The sequence below is a fragment of the Stegostoma tigrinum genome, chromosome 23 (genome assembly GCF_030684315.1).
Source record: "Stegostoma tigrinum isolate sSteTig4 chromosome 23, sSteTig4.hap1, whole genome shotgun sequence".
In the NCBI taxonomy this organism is placed as follows: domain Eukaryota; kingdom Metazoa; phylum Chordata; class Chondrichthyes; order Orectolobiformes; family Stegostomatidae; genus Stegostoma; species Stegostoma tigrinum.
In genome coordinates this window covers 21,814,546-21,832,352 of record NC_081376.1, presented here as the reverse complement: position 1 = coordinate 21,832,352, position 17,807 = coordinate 21,814,546, and the positions used below count along the sequence as shown (strand labels likewise).

General features: G+C 41.1%; 1 protein-coding gene across 2 annotated transcripts in view; it reads left to right on the top strand.

The window, feature by feature from the left end:
* The window catches only part of LOC125462423 (probable helicase with zinc finger domain), a 367,554-nt gene that overhangs the window by 165,050 nt on the left and 184,697 nt on the right, over nucleotides 1-17,807 (top strand). For both annotated transcript variants that reach the window (XM_059653989.1, XM_059653987.1), the window contains exons 19-20: nucleotides 3,210-3,357; nucleotides 16,213-16,396. In XM_059653989.1, the coding sequence (XP_059509972.1) occupies nucleotides 3,210-3,357; nucleotides 16,213-16,396 (332 nt within the window). The remainder of the gene's footprint in view (nucleotides 1-3,209; nucleotides 3,358-16,212; nucleotides 16,397-17,807) is intronic.

The window sequence follows — 17,807 nt, the reverse complement described above, 5'->3', positions numbered from 1 at the left end:
CTATTGTATCTGTTTGAAGTATATCACAAATGGAAAGCATGCAATGCCTTACACTTTCTCACAGTTACCCCAGCTGGCCTCTCCACAGAGAGAAACTGAATTTCAACTAAGTGCAAATTAATTAACCACGAGATGAATTTGTTGCTGTATTGGAATGAACACAGACAGGACTTTAGTCATAGTGTAAATGTTCATTTCTCATGTCAAGTAATGGAATTTTGGGTGTGAAGGAGAGAAGATTTAGCTGTCTGGTGTCATCACTCAATGATCTTTGTAGTCCTTCCCTGTGGAGGTAGTTTCCCTCCCTTTATTCCTTTGTAGTTATGGAGGGTCTAAATGTCAGCCTATGGGGTGACCTCAATGACTGGCCTATGTTCTCAAGTCTGTTCTACCAGTCAATAAGATCTTGGCTGATAGCGCAGCTGTAGAACATTGAATAATCACTGGTCTCCTGATCACTTGAGAGACCCTTTGGTTAGCTGCACATTCCAGCCATCAACCCCCACCCCCTTTTCAAAAAGCAGTTACTAACTTCTCCCACTTTGGATGTAGCCTTCTCAAAATTGAAAGCACATTAGTGTATTGTGCATTTGATTTTTGGATCAAGATTGTAACTTCAGAATTTGTGTTAACTGTAGTCAATTACAGACTCCCTCGGATATGTCCCCCTGTTCTGGACCTCCTCTGCTGTTCTGCCTCCCCAATTATGCTTCATTTCACTGTCACCCACCATTTTACACTTGGAGACCCTCACATCAAGACCCTAATACCTAAACTGGCCCTGTACTCTTTCCACATACAGACCAGAATCACCTCAAGGTTCTTTCTCTCCACACCCAACCTCCCCTTCAAGATCGTATGCTCCTTTATCTTATCCATCAGATACTACCTTATAATGTTCAGTTTCTCCATATGACTGGCAATACAATCAGACCAATTCCCAGACTTGTGTTGTCCACAGCTTCAATGACTGAATGGACAACAGCAATGACCTTCCCTGTTCATCTATAACCACGTCCCCCAATTTTACCCACTGACTATGGCTCATTCCTCAATACATCCCCGACTGACCAACCAGAAAAGCCTGGACAGATTGTATTTGAGTTCTTAGGTTGGCCATGTCCCAGTCTCAACACTTGAAGGGTGAGGAGTTCCTGACCAGACTTGGACCAACTGTCTGATTGATCATGGCCACCAACCCAGGCTCGAAATTGCTCACTCCCTGACTCACTGTGGGAGATCTCCTTGATGGACATAAATTCACTTTCCCACTGTATTAATGCTTCCCCCTTTTTGTTCATAGATCACCATATACCTGATCCACATATACAACGTTTGCTTTGTGCGCTGCAGGCAAATGTGCCACCTCTAATATTTACGCAGTACAGTATCCTTCAGCCACATTTACCACCACTTTCACAGCCACGAGCTGCTGATTTATTTTCTGTGCCAAGTTGCCATTTCTGAAGTGCGCTCTGTTTCCTTGCCATTCCCCAGTTTAGTTTTGTAATGGCCCAGGGATGCGTTTTGTCTTGGTCACCTTGTAGGTGCCTACTGCAGTTGTTGAGCTCAGCAAAAGAAGGCAGTGGACACAAGAAGGAGAAAAGGTAAAGAACTGGTTTTGAAGCCAAAGATCTTATACACAATTAAATATTTGAAGCACAAGAACCTTGATTGGGCAGAAGTTAATTGGGAAAGCCAGGTTAACCCCAATGACTTGTGCAGTTTGGGAGATGCAAATGGATGCAGATAAGGTTCTTGACACTTGGTGGCAAGAAGGTCAACTCAACTTTTGTGGAAGGAGAACGTTAGTGCTAATATTAATCTTGATGCAAGAATCTGATTTTAGATTCCTGCTCAATTAAACTCAGCATTCTTATTGCCTCCTTTGAGATTCGAAAATTGCACCCAGTGTTTCAGAAAGACGGATCTAGATTAAGAAATTCACTAACCTTCTGACATGGCTTACTTTGCTTGCACCAAATATTAGGAGTTAAATTACTTCATTAAAACCACCAAGCCTCTACTATATAATGAAGTGTGAGGCTGGATGAACACAGCAGGCCCAGCAGCATCTCAGGAGCACAAAAGCTGACGTTTTGGGCCTAGACCCTTCATCAGAGAGGGGGATGGGGTGAGGGTTCTGGAATAAATAGGGAGAGAGGGGGAGGCGGACCGAAGATGGAGAGAAAAGAAGATAGGTGGAGAGGAGAGTACAGGTGGGGAGGTAGGGAGGGGATAGGTCAGTCCAGGGAAGACGGACATGTCAAGGAGGTGGGATGAGGTTGGTAGGTAGGAGATGGAGGTGCGGTTTGGGGTGGGAGGAAGGGATGGGTGAGAGGAAGAACAGGTTAGGGAGGCAGAGCCTCTACTATATGCCTGTTTGCTCTCAGCATCTGTCCATGCTACAACATCACAGCAATTATCAGAGATGCATGTTTACTCCAAATAGGTGGTTAAGTCTTTTTCTGTATCTTAATTCATCCCATTAGATCTCCACTGCCTGGAGATCTCCCATCATACCTTGTCCTATCATTGAAGCAAGTTCATTGTTTATTATTATCGCTAACATACGCCCCTATAATTTTCCTATTTCTTGCTGGAGATATGGAAACAGCTCCAAGTTTCAAAGTAAAGGGTATAAAATAATTGAACATATCTGTCTTTTAAATTTGAGTGAATAGTGTAATCTATTGTATTCTTGTCCAAAATGGATCCCCATTGCTTAATCCATATAAGTATTCTCCTGTACATCCCTTGTTGAAATAGGATTAAATTTGATGAGCTTTGAAAGTGTATTATTCATAGTCAAATGGAACAATCTAGAGCTGTATTTGAGTTCCATTTAGTGGGTATTTGCTTGATGTTTTCTCCTATTACTCCAGTCTAGTTGATATTTCTGTGTGGATTTCGAGCAAATGCCCTTCACTTCAATGAGAGACTTTATGTATCATATAAAGGCAAAATACTGCAGACGTTGGAGATTTGAAATAAAAACAGAAAGAGCTGGGGAAACTCAATCAGGTTTGCTTTGTAGTTCTGGAAGAGTCATTGGACTTATTGTTAACTCTATTGGTCTTCATGCATGCTGCTAGACTTGTTGAATTTCTCTATTTTCTGAGGTTATGTTTCATTTGTGGCTAATTGAATAGTTCTTTTACCTTGTCACCGTGTGCCAATTTAATCTTCTCTTGCTTTTCTTTCATTAGCCTTGCATCTGAACTATTCTACAGAGGAGGCCTTACAGCTAACAGCAAACAGCCAATTCAGAAAGATTTCTATCCCCTCATGTTTTGTGTGGCCTGGGGAACAGATGTGCAAGACAAATACAGTACCAGCTATTACAACTGTTCTGAGGTTAGCACTGACTAGTTCTATACTAATTTGACGTTCTTGATGAAAAGAGATGGAGGAGAATCATTTTTAATATTGTCCAGAGATGTCTAATGAAATTAGTTACATTGAGTAGTGTTGAAAAATGTTATAAATAACTGTTTATATTTCACTTGATTTGAACAGCATGAGATTATTTTTCAGAAATGTGCTATGGATCTCCCAGCTACTTTGCCCGATCATCATTAATTTCATGTTAGCAATTGGAATGGTCATTCTTCTTTACCTAATGATCCAGTTAGCCTAATATATCTCAAATACAAATTTAACAGGACAGTGTAATTTTGTTTTAATAATATGATTTATATTTTTGAGGTGTGGAATATTTAGATTCTATTCTTGATGGCCTTTTTAAATGTATGTAATGTGATGGAGAAAGTACATTGTGGTTTTGTTACTAGTAACATGATGACTTGAAAATCACTTTCTGTAGATGGTGTGGCATGGATATACCATTTCTTTGTCTAATTTTCCTTTCTGCATCAGTTCCTTACCTCACTTCAAGTTCACCAAGTAAACTAGCTCCATTTCTGCACTTGTGTGACTCTCAGTCACTTGGTGATTTATAACAACAACTTATTTTTATGTAGCACCATTTATGCAATAAAATGTTCGAATGCATTTCACAGAAACATTATAAAACAAAACATTGTTTGAAAAACTTCCTTCTGCCATGATTGGGTTGGGTGACATGACATTGTTCATTATGTAAGTGCTTGGCAATCTCCACTGTACGGTTTCTCTTCCACAGTACCAATGTAATATGTCACAGCAATTTATCTGCTTCCTCCTAGATTACTTCCTGAGGTCAGACAGCAGAAAATTGGTTTGAATGCTTTCAGAAACCAATCCAGGAATGTATTAGTTCAGAGCAAGTAATTCAGCTCTAAAATTGAGAGAGAATTTCTCATGCCCACGGAAATTAACGGTATTAAAATTGTTTTGCTCCTTGCATAGTTTCCTTGAAGAACCATGATCAGATTGACGCAAGTATTTATTTTGTGCTTCGAGCAAGGACTCGTGCTTGTGAAAGCATTAGTTCATTTGGTAACAAAATGTGTCTTTAAATTCATTTGTGGGATGTGGGCACCGCTGGCTGGCCAGCATTTGTTTTCTATCCCTAGTCGCCCTCGAGAAAGTGATGGTGAACTTCCTTCTTTAACCGCTGCAGCCCACCTCTTGTCGATTGACTCACAATGCCATTAGGAAGGGAATTCCAGGATTTTGACCCAGCGACAGTGAAGGAATGATGATATATTTCCAAGTCAGAATGGTGAGTGGCTTGGAGGGGATCTTGAAGGTGGTGTGTTCCCATATGTCTGCTGTCCTTGTCCTTCTTGGTGGAAGTGGTCATGGGTTAGGAACGTGCTGTCTGAGGATCTTTGACGAATTTCAGCAGTGCATCTTGTAGATAGTACACACTGCTGCTACAGAGCATCAGTGGCGGAGGGAATAGATGTTTGTGCATGTAGTACCAATCTAGTGGGCTGCTTTGTCTTTGGTGGTGTCAAGCTTTGAATGTTGTTAGGGCTGCATTTCAGGCAAATGGGGAGTATTCCATTACAGTCCCGACTCATGCCTTGTAAATGGTGGACAGGCTTTGAGGAGTCAGGAGGTAAGTTACTTGCCACAGTATTTCTCGCTTCTGATCTTCTCTTGTGGCAACTGTGTTTATGTGGTAAGTCCATTTGAGTTTGGTCAAAGGAACCCCAGAAATGTGGATAGTGGAGGATTCAGTGATGGTAACTCTGTTGAAAGTCAAGGGGTGGTGGTTAGATTGTCACTAATTCATGATGGCCATTGCCTGGCAATTGTGTGGCGCGTATGTCACTTGCCACTTATCAGCCCAAGCCTGTATATTGTCCAGATCTTGTTGCATTTGAACGTGGACTACTTAAGTATCTGAGGAGTTGCAATTGGTGCTGAACATTGTGTAATCATCGGCAAACATGACCACTTCTGACCTTATGACGGAGGGAAGGTCTTGATGCAGCAGCTGAAGTTGGTTGGGCCAATGACATTACGCTGAGGAACTCCTACAGACCATCTTTCTATGTGTCAAGTAAGACTCTGACTGCCCAAGAGTTTACCCCATGATATCTGTCGATTCCAGTTTTGCTATGGCCCCTTGATGCCACACTCAGTCGAATACAGCCTCGATGTCAGGGGCTGTCACTCTCACCTCACCGATGAAATTCAGCTCTTTTGTCCGAGTTTGAACCAAAGATTGTAATGGAGTTAGGAGCTGAATGGCCCTGGCAGCACCCAAACTGGGCATCACCGAGTACGTTATTGCTGAGCAGGTGCTGCTTGATAGCACTTTTGATGATGCCTTCCAACACTTTACTGATGATCAAGAGTAGATTGATGGGGTGGCAGTTGGCTGGGTTGAATTTATCCTGCTTTTCAGGTACAGAATGTACTTGGGCAATTTTCTACATTGTCGGGTAGATACCAGTGTTGTAGCCGTACTGGAACTGCTTGGCCAGGGGAGCAGCAACTTCTGGAGCACAGGACTTCAGTACAATTGCCAGAGTGTTATCAAGGCCCGTAGCCTTTGCCATATCCAGTGCCTCCAACCATTTCTTGATATCACGTGGAGAGAATCAAATTGACTGAAGACTGGTATCTGTAATGCTGGGACCACTGGAGGAGGCCAAAATGGATCATCCACTCAGCGCTTCCGGCTGAGTATTGCTGCAAAAGTTTCGGCCTTATTGGTTGTACTGATGTGCTGGGTTCTTCCATCACTGAGGATGGGGATATTTATGGAGCTTCCTCCTCCAGTGAGTTGTTTAATTGTCCACCACCATTCACCACTCAATGTGGCAGGATTGCAGAACTTAGATCTGCTCCGTTGGTTGTGGGATTACTTAGCTCTGTCTATTGCTGCTTATGCTGTTTGATGTGCAAGTAGTACTGTTTGGCGGCTTCAGCAAGTTGACACATAGTCTTAAGGTATGCCTGATACTGCTCCTGGCATACCCTCCTGCACTCTTCATTGAACCAGGGTTGATCCTCTGGCTTAACGGTAGTTGTTGAGTGCTAGGCCATGAGGTTACAGATCGTGAAATTCTGTACAATTCTGCTTCTGTTGAAGGCCCACAGTGCCTCATGGATGTCCAGTCTTGAGTTGCTAGATCTGTTTGAAGGTTGTCCCATTTAGCACAGTGATAGTGCCACACAACACAATGGAGTACATTCTCAATGTGAATGCGAGACTCTGTATCCACAAGGACTTTGAGGGCATCACTCTTAACAATACAATGGACAGATGCATCTGTAGAAGGTAGATTGATTAGGATGAGGTCAAATATGTTTTTCCCTCTTGTTTCTTCCCTTACTACCTGCTGCAGGCCCAGTCTAGCAGTTATGTCCTTTAGGATCTGAATAACTCAATCAGTAGTGTTGCTGCTGAGCCGTTCGTGGTGGTGGACATTGAAATATCCCACCCAGAGTACATTCTGGGCCCTTGACATCCTCAGGGCTTGCCCCAAGTGCTGTTCAACATGGAGGGGTACTGTTTTATCAGCCCAGGGAGGACGATATGTGGTAACCAACAGAATGTTTCCTTACCCATGTTTGACCTGAAACCATGAGACTTATTGGGGTACGGAGTCAATGTTGAGGACTCCCAGAGTAATTCCATCCTGACTGTATACCACTTGCTACCACCTCTGCTGGCCTGTCCTGCTGGTGCGACAGGACATATACAGGAATAGTGGTGGTGGTGTCGGTGTCTAGGACATTGCCTGTAAGGTATGATTCTGTGAATATGGCTGTATTAGGCTCTTGCTTGACTAGCTTGTGAGACGGCTCTTCCAATTTTGGCACTAGACCCCAGATGTTAGTGAGGAGGACTTTGCAGGGTTGATAAGGTTGTTTCTGCCATTGTCTTTTCTAGTGCCTGGGTCGATGTCAGGTGATCCATCTGGTTTTATGTCTTTGCAACTTTGTAGCAATTAGTACAGCTGAATGGCTTGTTAGGCCATTTCAGAGGGCAATTGAGGGTCAACCACACTGCTGTGGGTCTGGAGTCACAAGTAGGCCAGAGGATGCCAGATTTCCTTTTCTGAAGGACATTAGTGAACCAGATGGGTTTTTCCAAAATTTCATGGTGATCAGTAGATTCTTAATTCCAGATTTTTTAATACTGAGTTTCTGAATTAATAGTCTAGCAATAATACCGCTAGGCCATCGCTTACTCCTGTTATTATTAATTAGCATCCTGTTAAATAAATTGCAGAATGCATCTTTTTTAACCTTTTTCCTGGATTGATCGAATTTTCTACCCAATATCCTGGTGAAAAATGAAAACTCATTCCATTTGTGGTAGTCTCAAACCATTAGTATCTGGTTCGCCAACTAAAAATAACCCGTGTTTGGTATCAAAATATCAAAACATCATCGGCCTCTAATTGTTTTCTTCATGAATATGTTGTAAGTTACCTGTATTTGAGGATAATTTGAAATTTAATTCAGGCGATAGATGGCAATTTGACAACTCTCGTTACACCTTAGCCAGGTCCTTTTCCAGACCTGTTTTCTCTTTGGCTAGTTAGGTTATGATGACTCCCATCATTCCAAATGTTCATTGCTTGTTGTTGGAACATGCCTTTCTCATTCTTTGCATGTGTTTCTGTATTCAGACCACTTTCTCATCCTTGTTTTCCATCATTCTGATCTCACGTGTTTGTTTGTATGCTTGGCTTTCTGTTTCAAAATTATTTAAGCTTATAGAACAGGAGTCAGCCAATCAATTTGTTGTATCTGTGCTTGATCTTTCAAAGGATAGTCATGCTTGATTCTACGTCCCTGATTCTTCAACCACAGGTACCTTGTCCCAACTCTTTGTGAAAAGTATTTATGGAAACAGTCCATCATCTTTTCAAATAAAGCAATCCAGATCCTAATAACTTAGTGAAGAAATTCTTATATCCTGTATAGATGTTTTGAAAATTATTTTAAATCATTTATTTCTGATTACTGGCATATTCAACAAAGGGCACATTTTACATCTCTCTGCTATGTCAAAGCCTGTCATCTCAAGAGCTTCTAATGGATCATCTCAATTGTGTATGCCCTGAAGAAATGAGGAATACAGTGTATATACATTTATACAGAATGATTAGAAGGAGCATGACTGACCTCAAGCTCTGAAGCAGGAAATATAGAATTCAAAATACAATCATAGCTACGTGAAAGGGAAAGTGTGTTTTACAAATGTATTAAGAGTTCATGCAGGTTACAAACAGGGGATAAAGGGGAACCAATAGCTGGAGTGTATTTGCATACCCAAGAGGCATTCAGTAAGAGAGAAAATAAGATAATAGCACATGTTGTTGAATGTAAACATATGCATGTTGGAGTATTGACTATCTGACATAAATGAGTCATTTCAGGTTGGCAAAGAAATTGATGGAATGTCAAAGAGATCAGTGCTGGGGCTTCAACTATTTTTGATTTATACTGATGACTTAGATGAATGAACAGAGTGCATTGCTGCTAAATTTGTAAGTTGTAAGGACATGAGTCTGCAAAAGCTTATAGAATTATGACAGTGGGGGGAGAATTTGTTGGATATAGCAGTGTGTAAAATGAAGTTTTCCACTTTGACAGTAAGAAGAGAAAAGCAGATGGAGGGAGACTACAGAATGCTGCAGTACAGGGGAATTTGCGTATCTTTGTACATGAATCCAAAATGTCAGCATGCAGGCCCAGAAAAATATTTGGAAACAGCTGGAATACAAATGGGATTACAACAAGAATACCGCATACAGCTTTGGCCTCCAAATTTACAGAGGTATATGTTTGCATTGAATGTAGCTCAGAGAACATTCACCAGATTGATAAAGAAGTTGTCATTGAAATAACACCACAGAGGCCGGTATCTATCATCAAATTACCCTTTATTTGTACGTGGAGGATCCTTAACACTGATTCAGCACCCTCAGAGCCAGCTGTCAGTGAACAGGATGTCTGACACGCCTGTTTATACCTGCCAGCCAGGGCTCCCCAATTGGGACTGTTAATCTTGTCCAATCGAGAAACTCATATTCTGAGGTCTGCCTGGTTGACCTCGTTACAGTCATGACAGTCATGAGAGAAAAAAAATTAGCAAATTGGCTCATGCTTCTGATCTTTGATAAGTATTAGAGATGATTTGACTGAAAGGTGTGAAGTTCTGAGGCAATTGACGGAAAGATATTGCGAGGATCTTTCCCCTTGGAGGTTTGTAGAAGTTGGAGGTGCAGTTTCAGAATGAGTGGTCTTCCATTAAGACGGAGATAATGAGGAATTTCTTCTCTCAGTAGATTGGTAGCCTTTGAAATTCTAGCCAAGGGTTATGTAGGGGCACTGGAAAGTGTATGTAAGTTTACAATAGTATCTGTCATGATATCGATTGGCAGAGTTGGCTCAAGGGACCAAATGACCTACTCTTGCTCTTATTTCTTTTTATCCGCCTTTTTTGTCTCCTTCTTAGGCTCGCAGTCTATTTATTAAGCTGCATAGGTAAATTGTTTACGTACAAAAAAAGAGGAAGATGTAACTTAATGGCAAATTACTGTTCTTCCATGAATCATTCTTTCTTTGATATGTACAAAATTTTTAAATCACCAGTTATGTCTAAAGTTAAAGTAGCGGCATGGCAGAGATTCTTGCTAGGCAGTGCTGAGGTGCCAATTGATGGGGAGTAATGCCAATTAAAATGCCCTGTTAACACCATACTTTGCCTTATTAATATTTACCCTCTCATTTCACTAAACTTGACAACAAGTTCGACATTTGGAAAACCTGACAAAGAGTACCTGAAGGTTCAGCTCACTGTTTAATGCAAACAGTCTCATTTTTGGATGGACACCGAGTAGCAGCTGCTTAGACTATGATCCATGACACACCTGTTTTAGTAAACAGTGGCATCTGGCATCTGCTAATCCATTAGACACTTCGCCAACAAGCTTTCAGGCCACTTACAAGGCACAGGTGTGCATAACAGTTTATCAGCAACTAGCATTAGGAAGGCTGCAGTAGGGGCACTTTACTCACATGGAAAGGGACCTTCTCTTGGAATGGAATAGGCTGCATTTTAGAGCTGAAATAACAAGATGTAAAGCTGGATGAACACAGCAGGCCAAGCAGCATCAGAGGAACAGGAAGGCTGACGTTTTGGGCCTAGACCCTTCTTTAGAATAAGGGGTTTTTATCTGAAGAAGGGTCTAGGCTCGAAACGTCAGACTTTCTGCTCCTCTGATGCTGCTTGGCCTGCTGTGTTCATCCAGTTCTACACCTTGTTATCTCAGATTCTCCAGCATCTGCAGTTCTTACTATCTTTGCATTTTAGAGCTGCTTCTTTGCTCTTTTAGTACTCGCTCATTTTATGCCTTCTTGCTTGCTATCACCATCCATGCTTTCCCTTGCCTTGCAATGCATTATTGGCCTGCCATGCCTCTTAATATATTGGCAGTCCAACCAGAACCAGAGGCTGCCATCATTACTGTTCTAAGGGGCTTATTATTGCAACAGACAAAGGCTGCTTGTTATTTTTATCAAATACATTTAAATGTTTTGCAGATGAGGATGGGCCATCTTGATGTACAGCACAGGAGGACATCAATGTACCATGTGCCAGCTGTCTATACAGCAAGCACATTCATTCAACCAAACGGATTTGGCAGTACTGGTTGGAGCTAGTGCTCAGTTAAAGGGGATGTTGCTGCCTGTCAAGATGTACCAGGGCATCACGGGCAAAGTCTGCACATGGTGCTTTGGCTGTATCATGGTCAGATGCCCATTTTGTACAATCAGGATCTGGGGGCTTGTCTCAATACAGGGTAGGAGTGTTCAGTAGTCAGACGAGTAGAACAAGCACATGAATCACATATCATCAGTTGAGAAGTTGTAATCGCAGCAGCTAAGGATCTGGGCAGAGATACCTAGGAGCTGGTCGTTGGAGTCAGCCACAGGTAAGGGAGGATACATTCCTGAGTGTCTGTTAATATTTCTCAAGGTTTAGGATTCTGGAGGCATCAGCAATAGATGGGTTTGGGGAGTTGAGACTTGGGTGCGAAAGCAGAAGCATTTGTAGTTGTTGCGATAAGGATAGTGATAGAGGATTCTCAAGTCAAATGCAGGGAATTCTGAACAGGATCGGAGGGCACATTAGGTTATTGGAGGGGAATTATTGACTGTGGCTACCACTACAATCTCCACATGGGAAACATAAAGGAACAGGGTAGGCATCAGCAAGGTCTAATGCTGGGGGGATTGAAATGGTTTGATAGGCTAGTGTTAGGTCAAAAGGGACATGAAGGTTACTGGGGTGGGAGCACCTGGCAACCAGGTGGACCTGATGTTGATGGTGGACGGGACAACCTGTGTTGCCATCCTTAATATTTCTTCCTTGAAAGCAAACTGCTGTTCAAAAATGGCTGGAACAGTGCCCATTGTGGATGGAGTATATGCTTGTTTGAAGGTTGAAAGTTTTGGATCTGTATTTGTTTGATGCTGGTACATTGTAATGAACAAAACAAGAAGCTGCCATTTGTTACACAACTACATTGGATCTGCAATCATTACATTGCCCATTTCAAATGCTTAGGGCTCAGATGCTGGTCAGAGATGATTAGATACATACCACTAGTACTTGCAGATTGAATTTGGGAATATCAATAAAGATAGAGGTAATAGCAATGATGGTATAAAAGGTCAGTATTGGCTGAAGGCAAACTATTTTCAGTGCAACTTCTAAGGGTCCTGTATGAACCATAAAAGTTTGACTCCTGCTGTCATGTAAGTGTCACGGTTGTGTGTGCTGAATGCAGTGCAAGGTTCAGTGATTAATCTGGGTATAAATTGCAAAGGTGCAGCCCAGCGCCACTGACATGTGGTGTCACTCAGTTGATGAAAAGTCACTACACCAGTGTTTATGTCTCATCTTTGATAACCCTTGTGAAGGTGGCAGTGAGCCATCCTCTTGAAGCATTATACAGTTAAGAAATTCCAGGATTTTCACCTATTGAGATTGATAAATTCCAATTCAGGATGGTGTGAGACTTTAAAACTTTTTTTTATATAAGAAGGACGCTGGATCTTCTAACAGGTGGAGTTTCCGTAAACTAGAACTCTCCAATATTACATGTTTTATCTTTAACTAATGTAACCTTTCTGAAAATGGAAATCGAACGTTTGTGGGATCCGTGAAATAAAGTGTATTTTACATATATTAATACCAGCTTTTTGTTTAAATTTAGATTTCAGATTGGTGACATCTAGGTGTTGGTCTCTTTTTATGAAGGGGTTTTATGATTGACTAGGTCAGTTTTTTCAGAAGATATGTCAGAGAGCAAATGACCAAAGACCTCCTAGATTGTTAATGGCAGTTTGTTTATATTGTGGGGTTTTATCACAGCCAGAAGGGGAAATACAATTAAGCCACAAGTTTAGCAGAAGCAAGGATGCACAATAAAAAAAGAGTCAGTCAACATTTTACATCGGTTGAACATGTGAAATGTTGAATCTAAGGCTTGGATTTTAACTCCTGAATTTTCACACAGTTTTCTGTTTGTCATCTTCCTAGAGGACGAATGCTTTCTCTGCTTGCTGCACCCACTGTGGCAGGAGGAATGGAGCTCAGGCAGGTCTACTTAGTTTTGACATGCACACGCATACGGACACACACACACACACACACACACACACACACACACACACACACACACACACACACACACACACACACACACACACACACACACAACACCTCACCGCACCCTGCTCATACCACACCTTGAGGGTGTAGCCTTGCTTGCCGAGCCAGTGTGTTTGATTGCAGACATTTTGTCACCCTGCTAGGTAACATCGGCAGTGCGCCTCTGGTGAAGCATTGGTGTTCTGTCCCACTTGTTATTATATACTGCGGTTTGCTGGGGTGGTTGGCACTACTTCCAGTCGTTTTTCAGTGGTTTGTATGTCGGGTCCAGTTCACTGTGTTTTTTGACGGAGTTCCAGTTGGAATGCCAGGCCTCCAGGAATTCCCTGGCATGTCCCTGTTTGGCTTGTGTTATTATTGATGTGTTGTCCCAGTCACATTTGTGTCCTTCTTTGTCTGTGTGTATTGAGACCAGTGAGAATTAGGCGTGTCTCTTGGTGGCTAGTTGGTGCTCGTGTATCCTTATTGTCAGTTTTTGGCCAGTTTGGCCTATGGAGATTGACTCTTTTTGACAGTAGATTTGCTGCTTTGTGACTTACTCCTAGCAATCAGCCAGAGAGAGTGACTTTTCCTTTTATGTGCAGTTGTGAACATTACAGCGTACAACAAATGTGTAGGACTAGTATATCAGACTGTCACATGCCAATCTGGGTTGTGGTTGATTTTTTTACTCCCTGTCTTATGCATTCCTGGAAGGGGAAATGCAACATGTCTTTCTTTTACATTACATAATGTCCACAGGCTGCTGCTATGTAATTCTCAGGAGATGCTTTCTGCTGAGTTGGTAATTGGCCTCCATTATCTCTGCAATCACACTAGGTTACAATCTGGTTTGTCCATGCACATTTTTCCTTTTGAAATGTCTTTGTCAGAAGTACCTTGACACCCTCCAAGTGTAAAATTACATGCTGTCCCCCCGTTCTGAGGCAATACACACAACACTTTTCCAGACAGACAGTCACTGAATTAGTGTCTTAGAATTTACATTCAGTCATCTTAGTCTAGTATGGTCCTTTTTTAAAAACAGAAATCTGTCTCAAGCATTCATTATTTCTGTATATAGTTTATGGTTATGATCCATTGTCAACCAATATAATAATTTGCAAAGGTGCATATTACCCCCTACACAACAAGATTGCAATCAATGATATATATTAGAAAAAACAAGTGTCCCAAAACCAAACTCTGGGGAATGCTAATTCACACCTTCCTCCAGCACAGAACATGTTGATTAACGGTTAACAAAGTGTGTAGCTGGATGAACACAGCAGGCCAAGCAGCATCTCAGGAGCACAAAAGCTGACATTTCGGGCCTAGATCCTTCATCAGAGAGGGTTCTGAAATAAATAGGGAGAGGGGGAGGCAGACCAAAGATGGATAGAGGAGAAGATAGGTGGAGAGGACAAGAGAGTTGCAGTGGGAGAGATTCCCTGAGGTTGGTCCGGAGGGAGGAGGGTAACTTCTTCAGGTTAGGCATCCCTGGAAGAGGCTTTGCAGTGAGGTTAAAATTGTGATCAGAGATAATGGGAACTGCAGATGCTGGAGAATCCAAGATACCAAAACTCTCTTGTCCTCTCCACCTATCTTCTCCTCTATCCATCTTTGGTTCTCCTCCCCCTCTCCCTATTTATTTCAGAACCCTCTCCCCATCCCCCTCTCAGATGAAGCTGATGAAACATCAGCTTTTGTGCTCCTGAGATGCTAATGTAAGAAGTTGAATTTGGGGGACGAAGGAAAATTGTCAATAAGGGCAAGAGACAGTCCCACAGAGTGACTAAAGTCAGACGTAAATCCAAAGACAAATGGTGAGGTTTTAAGAACTGTACAGGTGGGAGAGAAAATATTGAAATGGCATATATACATACAGAAAACAGGTGAAAGTGTAGGAAAGTAAATACTTGTATTTATTTGGAACTTTATCATGTTAGCAAAAGATCTTGAGGTAGTTGGACACTGATTTACTTTGTGGAGTGCAGCAACTGTTTTGAGGGCAAACATATCAACTATTCTAAGATGGGGATAGGCAGAAATAGTTGGAAATAAGGAAGTGGATAGGAACAACCATATAGGAAAAGTGGTCAATAAATGGGTTTGCCTGTGAGCGGATGTTAATTACTTTTTGCAGCACATTGCATGTTGTTTACACAGAATAGCAGGCAATGGTTCCATTTGAAAGAGTGGTGATTCTTTGAAAGTATATTTTTAGACACATAACTGCTCATCCTTGTAGAGTAACCAGTTGTGAAGTAATGCCTTCATTGATATTAACTAATTAGTTATTCATTGGTAAGATAGATATTTTTATTCAACTTATCAGATGTGAGCAAGTGGGACTTGAATCGAGGCCTTCTGACTCAGAAGTCGGGATACAATTTATCGCTTTTTAAAAAATATAACAACCTGTTCAGAATTGTTACGATACGAGTGGAACTTCAGCCCAGACTTCCTGGCCCAGAGACACGGACACTATCATATTGCCTCAAGTGCCCTTTTCTTGGCAGAATAGACTGAGTTTTAAGTAAAGGTGCCTGAACTTTTCTCATTTACTTAAGAACATTGTAAGGGACATATGCATAGGTATTTGGTCAAAAGCATTTTTCTTGAATTGGAGCTAGTAGATTCCGTATTGAAGACAATGTTGCATTTCAAATGTAGATTTCTTCTACACAAGATATCCGGTTGTGTTTTGTTTTGAACTTCAGGGCTGAGGGACACTGACTGACCATCTACTTTGTTAATAAATGCGGCAATATGCAACTGCCACAGTAATTTTATCTTTTTCAGTTCAAGTGCATTTTCTTGAAATGTTTGTAATGCAGTGGATATAGTGAGGTCTGAAGTGCAAAACTACCATGCTGAGCAGTTTACTTATCAGATCAGACCAATGTCGGCACGGAACCTGTCTAAATTGATCGTTAAAATATCAATGACGTTTTAAATCAGTTGAAGGCTGAAATAATACCAGTTTTTGTGCAAGTTAGTAATTGTACCACGTTGGCTTCCTGATGTTTCAATTTTAGGAGAATTCTAAATGAACCTGTTTGTTTTGAGAGGGTGGGAATCATGGGGGGAATAATGGATGTACTACAATTAAATGCAATCCGTTTCAGGTTTTGGAAATAGCTGAGCAAGTGGAAGAATTGCAGAAAAGATGGCCAGTGGCCTGGGGGAAGTTGGATGAAAATAGCATAGGAGTTGTGACGCCATATGCCAATCAAGCCATGCGAATCCGTGCAGAGATGAAGAAAAAGGAACTTAATGATGTCATTGTTGAACAGGTTTTAAACATACAAGGTACGTACCTTGAATATCTGTTTTGCAACTTTACCAGTAAATTTGGTAGTAGCAGAAGAAGCAAAATCATTGGAAACCTCTGACAAAACTGTGTCAGATGCTCACGGATCTATTGTGCATTAAAGTAGTCTCTTTATTAATTTTGTACTTCTAAAAATGGCAGTTTACTTTTGCGTCTTGAATATTAATTTAATTAACTTTGTGCTAACAAACTCCACCAGACTAACAGTCGTTGCATATGATGATGTGTTGAGGCAGTCTAATTTCTGTTGTTTGTGTTCCATTTTGTTAAAGTGTGAGATATATTGTGAACCTGTACACAATCATGACAAAACTATCCTAAGTTTACGGTTACTGTAAATAACGTTTGTTTATTTCAGTGCTGTATAGTAACTGCTATTTGGTCATAAATTAGAGAACATAGTAAAATTCCAGTTCACAAGATCTGATTCCCTGTATTACAAGGTTCTTTTCTCTGCTGGGAATGAATTGAACTGAGGATAATTGCTTCTCCACAGAGAGAGAAGAGAAAATGTTCAATCAATCATTTTAAATTACTATCTAAACAGTTGTTCATAAGTACCGTGTATGATGCCATGGGATAATTGTGTGATGGTTCTGTGAGGAAAAGAAAATGGAAAGTGTTTTGAACTTTTCAGAAAAACCTTTGCACTTTTCGTCCCTTTACTCCCTGCTGGGAGGAACTTCATTGACCATGTGTTACCTCTGATGCTTTGATCAAAACGCAGCCTTCCTCATTAATGAGCTTTGGCAATAAGCATGAATAATTTGTTCTGATGGGAGTATCACATCCAAGTAATACTTATGCCTCTGTCTCTTGCTAGCATGAACATATACAGATCTGATTTCCAGCAAATCTACATATATTGATCAAGTGTTGAAACATGTAGGAAAGTGGAATGAAAGCTGCAATCAGATCAGCCATGATGTTGTTGAATAGTACAGCAGAATCAGTGGATTGAACAGCTTACTCCTGCTTCTTTTTCTTATGGCCTTACAAACACCTCATCAATTTTTTTTGTGCGCTTTCTCTCCTAGGGAAACTGTTGTAGTGTACCTTTTACCCTACTGTGAATTGTGTGGTCAGAGTGAGTATAGTGGAATCTTCATGTCGTTGAGCTGTCCAAACTTTATTAAATGAACCATTTAAGTGAGCTGGAAAAGGCATTAATCTGTGAAAATGAATGGGCTGTGATTTCCTACTGTTCTGATACTAGCCGCAAAGCAAAATACAAAATTGACTGTGTTGAAGCTTATAATAAAGTATGTTGTAATAGTTCTCTTAAAACCTTGCCTGACAATTTAAAAAGTAGTAGCTGCCTATTGGTACTATTTTTAAAAATGCCAAATCAATTATCAACCAATTGTCTTTTCAAGGTTATGATAGGTT